Genomic DNA, 5,769 nt, shown 5'->3' with positions numbered 1-5,769 from the left:
AGGGTATCGCGTGGCAAGGGAGGGTGCACACCAATCCAGTCTCCGGGCACTTGCCGCCAGTCCCACCAGCCGCTGTAGTGTCTCCATCGCGCAGAGGTGCTTCCACAACCATATCCAGGATTGATTTCCATCATCAAAATTCAGCTCATTCCTGTTCCCAACATCGTAGATATCGTGGCTTCTTTCTTCTGCAAGCAAACCACCAGTTTTCATCTAAAAGCAGAATCATCTTTACGCGCCATTCACGTGACGCTGTTTATCTTGTAGAGCCTCAGAACCATTTCAGATTCTCGCTCCAGTGTTCATAGTTTGACTGCAGATTCCAGCCTCATTTTCTGATGCATTTCCTTTCTATTTAGGGGCTTCGTATTTGGTGGAGTTTTAGTCGGGTCTTTTGAGTGCCTCTTGGTGCCAGTTGAAGGTCGTTGCAATGCCATTATTTGGCGAAGTTCTTCCTCGATGCTGTCCATTTGTCGGTAGATGGCTTTGCAGTTGATGTGGGGCTTCCTCAGACATCGAGTTTTATCCAAAGCCTTTTTCTCCCCAACTTTCCTCTCTGATGTAGGTTGTTCTTGAGGCACCATTTTAATCTTACTCTTCTCTCTTCTGCACGCTTCGTTTTCCTTGTGTATCAGATTATGACCTTTAATTTCTTCACTTGCCTTTCCTCCTTTAAGAACTTTGACTTTCGTTTCCAAGGATCTGATCTTCGTATCCTTAGCCAAGGTCTCTTCTTGGAGTCGTTCGAGTTTCAAGGTCGTCTCCATCTTTTCGAACTCCATCGTCTCTAGTTCTTCCTTCGCCGCAGCCAGTTCGAATTCTAGCCGAACTCTCCTCCTCGTCATTTCGTTCAGCTTTCCATTGGCCTTCGGTTTTTCTGCTACAACAGTCTTAGATTCTTTTAACAAGCATATGACTTCCTTTTGTTTCTGGGTGCACTCATTTTGCAGTTGGAGGATCTCTCTATTCTTCTGCAAGTTCTGTTCTTTAAGCTTTTCCAGTTCTTCCTTTTTCTCAGCAATTTCTATCTTACATCGGTCTAGCTGTTCCGAATTTTCATGGGCCATCTGTTTCTGAGTGGTAAGGACTTGCAACTCGTCTTCCAAATCGTTGATCTTCAAGGTCTTGTTCTCGTTTTGCCTGTTCAGACTTTCAATGTGATTCTGCTTCCTACCATTCTCTTGTCGAAGTTTCTCCAAGTCCCCGTTTAGCTTGTTTATTGTGACTTGCATTTCTCTTCTGCTATTTTCCATTTGCTGTAGATCTTGATGCAAAGTCTCCTTCTCCATCTGGAGAACTACGACCGTGTTTTCCAAAATAATTAGCCTTTGGTCTTTCTCCTCCTTCTCCTTTATTTGCCCCCTCAACTTGGGACCACCTTAACGTGGTGAGGGGGCTCTTGAACCCCAGGTATCTGTTCCCGGGTTTAAGTCCAAGAGTCCCAAATGGCATTATATATTTTTTTGGATTAAATTATGTGGAATTTTCTACTGTTACTAAAATTTATTAGACCTGATAAATAGGAAAAGATATCATAGCTGGGAATGGGTTTATATCCGAAGCTAAATACTGAGAACTGTGGTAGGACCATCAGCTGCCCGATAATGTTCAGACCTGAGAGTTATCAGATTGATAGCTCAAAGGCGGAACTATTCTTTAGGGCCAGACCACGGATTCCAGAGGGGGGGGTCTGGTTCTAGGGATAGGACTCTCGGCATTCTATCCGGTTTGCCCATGATGTGATTAGGGTGGGGATGATTGTATTCTTGAAATACTCTCAGTCCTAGCAAGCGGGTTTGGCTTACACTTGGACCACTCTAATCATGTTGTGCCATCCCCTATGAGGTAGGGTAGGGACGCGGACGTTTGGGAGTCGGTTCTCACTTGTGCCATTGGCGGAAGAATAAACCCCATGAAAGGCTGATGATGTCTTTTTAAGGTTTTCAGGTTTATTTATTTCCTTTTTTTTTATTTTACTTCAATCTTAATGCTAAGTTGTGTGAAAGATTTAAGTACCCCTGGACCCTTTGATGGTAGCGACTCGGCACAGTTGACAAGCGCAGGAACCTCCTCTGACATCTCTCTGGAAAAATCAGGAAAAAATACGAACGTAATTACACTGGAGCCCTATGCTCCAATGAAAAACAAACCAAAAAATCCAAATATCTTGACCCAACCTTGACCCACTTCGACTCCCTCTTTGGGAGTGGAAGTTGGTCAAGATTCCAAACCTTAGAAACGGAGAAAAAAATATCGGCATTGAAATTAGGAAACTTCCTATTGAATCGACATTCAACTACTGCAATGTCATTCAGACAAGTCAAAGAACAGATGTGGTTGACAGAAACCACAACAAGAAATCAATCAGAAAATTACTTAAATATAAAAAATATTGACAATGTAAAAGTATATATTAAAAAACATGACAATATGAACAGTGTACAGGGTACCATAGTACTCCCTGATAATGATGAACCAATAGAAAAGAAAATATTGCTAGATTCCCTTAAAAAAAGGTACAACAATGTACAAGATTGCGAAATATACAACACAACCAGTAGGCTGAGTAATGGAAAAACACTAAGAATAGCAAAGACAAAATTTGAAGGCCATGAATTACCCTTAAAAATTAAAATCTTGGGCCAAAGCAGAGAACTGAGAATGTAGTATGTATGGACATACAAGGAAAAATTGCCGTAATACATCTGTATGTGCATACTGTGGATCTGACAAACATGCCACACAGTGGAGGTGTGGTGAACCAAAATGCGTGAACTGTGAACAAAATCACCATGCAAGATCTAAGGAGTGTATGTAATATATATACAATACAGAATTAAAATTACTTCAGGAAAGGACAGGAATGCCTATAAAAGAGGCCAAACTAGAATTAAAGATTAGAGGAATGCATGATCCCGCTAACAAAGGAACTTTTTCTACAGTAATAAGATCAAACAATGAAACAAAAATGGAAATAAATAAGAGTAACAAAACCCTGATAGATCAATCTCAAAGAAAAATAACCACTTTGCAAGAAGAAACTAATATAGCAAAGGACCAAGAAGTGTATACAAATCTTTGCTCAAATTCATTTGAGATATTAAGAGAAATGGGATCACTAGAAGACAATACAAGCACCACAGAAATATTAGAAGATAGTTATGATGAATTAGAAACTAAAGAAAAAAAGAGGCCTTTGGAGCAATGTAGAATTTTTGAGATCGCAATTTTCAGCCTTTGCCCACAGTACCCTCAACAATCTTAAACCTAGATGGGCCCCTTTCTTAGAGACCTAGCAAAAGACGAAAATATAATAATCACTCGTCCAGACAAGGGCAAAGGCACAGTAATTCTTGATAGGTCCAGCTACATACAGAAAATGAACGACATTTTATGTGACACGTCGAAATTTACTAAAGTTGGCGAACCTGACCTTTACAACATTACCAAACCAGAAGACAAAATTAACAGATTCCTTAGAACACTTAAACAAAACAAAACAATAGATGACAATACTTATCAGGACCTCCTGGTAACTGGATCTACATACGGAGTTATGTATGGACTGCCTAAAATACACAAAGACAGAATTCCCCTTAGACCCATTCTTTCCTCCATTAATACTTCCAGCTATAAAATAGCCAAATTCCTTGTCCCATTGCTTCAGCCTCTTACCAATAATAAGTACACTTTGACTAATTCGACCACCTTCAAAGACGAAGTTATTAAGCAAGACCCAGATTTGTTCATGGTTAGTTTTGATGTAGAATCGTTGTTCACAAATGTTCCTGTAGCTGAGACTATAGACATAATTTTTAAAAAGTTATTTCCTATTGATAATTCCTATTTTAATCAATTTAGCAAAACTCAGTTTAAATTACTTCTAGAATTGGCTGTGCTGGACACAGCCTTCATTTTTAATGGTACTGTTTTTAAACAAATAGAAGGGATGGCAATGGGCAGTCCTTTGGGACCAACCTTTGCCAACATCTTTATGAACTCTCTGGAGGAGCTAGCTATAGATGAATGTCCTTCTGATTTCCGTCCACTCTTTTATAAACGTTACGTTGATGATACATTTGCCCTTTTTAGATTTGACTATCATGCTGACGCATTTTTGGAACATTTAAATGCGCAGCACCAGAACATTAAATTTACCATTGAGATTGAAACCCATAATTCTCTCCCCTTCCTGGACGTAAAGGTAACTAAGGATGAAACTGGCTTCCATACAGGTATTTATAGGAAGAACACTTTTACTGGCCTTGGAACGAATTTTTATAGCTCGTGTTTTTACAATTTTAAAATGAATTCTTTGACTACTCTCCTTTATAGAGCCATTAACCTGACCTCAAGTTGGTCCGCATTTCATGCTGAGGTGGTTATCCTCAATGATTATTTTAAGAGTAATTACTACCCATCAGGATTTTCCATAGAGCTCTCAACAAATTGCTTAATTTGAAACTTAACCCTCACCTTTAGTCCACAGTGCCCCCAAATTATGTTTGTATGCAAGATTCCCTTTTTTACATGACAATAGATTTCGGAAAAAATGTATCAGGCTATTCATCGGACAGTTATCCGCTCTCAATCTCAAGTTAATCCCAATAAACCCACGAACCATTGCATCTCTTTTCCATGTCAAGGACAAGATTAGCCCCTTGTTTACTTCCGGTGTGATTTATAAATATAATTGTCCTAGATGTGATCTCGGCACTATAATTGTCCTAGATGTGATCTCGGCACTTACATCGGTTGTACCAGGAGGCTGCTAAAAGTCCGAATCTCCTCTCATCAAGGAGTTAGTTTTAGAACAGGCTGTCGATTATCCAATCCCGAGCAGTCCGATGTAAGGAGTCATAGCAAAATTTGTAAGACACATGTAGATGCTAAGGATTTTAGTATTGTGGGGAGAACCTGATACGTGGAAGAGTTAACCACACTAGAATCCATTATGATTAAATTAACTGTCCCTGCCCTTAATCACTAATCAACTTCCACCCAGCTGTTCATCGCTTAACTACCTGCTGTAACTTCTTTGTTTATACTCCCTCCACCCCCCCCCCTTTCTCTCCCCTCCTTGCATTGCTTGTCTGTGTCAGTTTGCTTTACACAACCGGTGTGGGTAGGTGTCTTTTTTTTATTTTTTTATTTTTTTTTTTTTTTTTTTTCGTATTGACCCCGACCTCCTTCTGCTGTTCCGTTCCTTTTTAAATACTTTTTTTATATTTTTTAAATATCTTTTAAGTGTTTTTAAGGTTGTCCTTTTTTTTTTCCTTTTTAACTGTCCTCTAACATGGTGTTAAGTATGTAATGTGTATACCTTTTAGTGTTTATACACAAGTACTGTTTAAGTTCATCGCTTTTTCAGCCTGGAAGATGTATCAAGAGATACGAAACGTTGGCGTAACAATAAATGGTTAAAGAAGAAAGAACGCCTTTCTGTTATTCCAATTTGCTATATATATATATATATATATATATATATATATATATATATATATATATATATATATATATATATATATATATACATATATATACAGTATATATATACATGCATAAATATATGTGCATGTGTGTGTGCCCTTCCTTCGGCAAAACGCGTTTAGCAAGTAAAACTCAGTTGTGTGTCAGTCTTTATTATTTTATAAAAAAACAAAGCACTCGGTTGAAAAAGGGAAACTTTGATAATTAAAGTCAAAGAGATTACCAATTTTATTTATAATGCAGATATGATAAAATTAATCAACCTGATTAACCAACAAC

The 5,769-nt window shown here is 38.3% G+C and overlaps 1 protein-coding gene across 1 annotated transcript; it reads right to left on the bottom strand.

Moving 5' to 3' along the window:
• Window positions 1–302: 302 nt before the first annotated feature.
• On the bottom strand, window positions 303–1,289 carry LOC136850692 (tropomyosin Tod p 1.0102-like). The gene has a single exon (XM_067124509.1). It carries the CDS (start codon window positions 1,287–1,289, stop codon window positions 303–305), a length of 987 nt encoding a protein of 328 aa, XP_066980610.1.
• Between the last annotated feature and the right edge of the window lie 4,480 nt (window positions 1,290–5,769).

This window comes from Macrobrachium rosenbergii, chromosome 3 (genome assembly GCF_040412425.1).
Source record: "Macrobrachium rosenbergii isolate ZJJX-2024 chromosome 3, ASM4041242v1, whole genome shotgun sequence".
NCBI lineage: Eukaryota > Metazoa > Arthropoda > Malacostraca > Decapoda > Palaemonidae > Macrobrachium > Macrobrachium rosenbergii.
The sequence above is the reverse complement of the archived record's forward strand: the minus strand, read 5'-3'. Positions and strand labels throughout refer to the sequence as shown.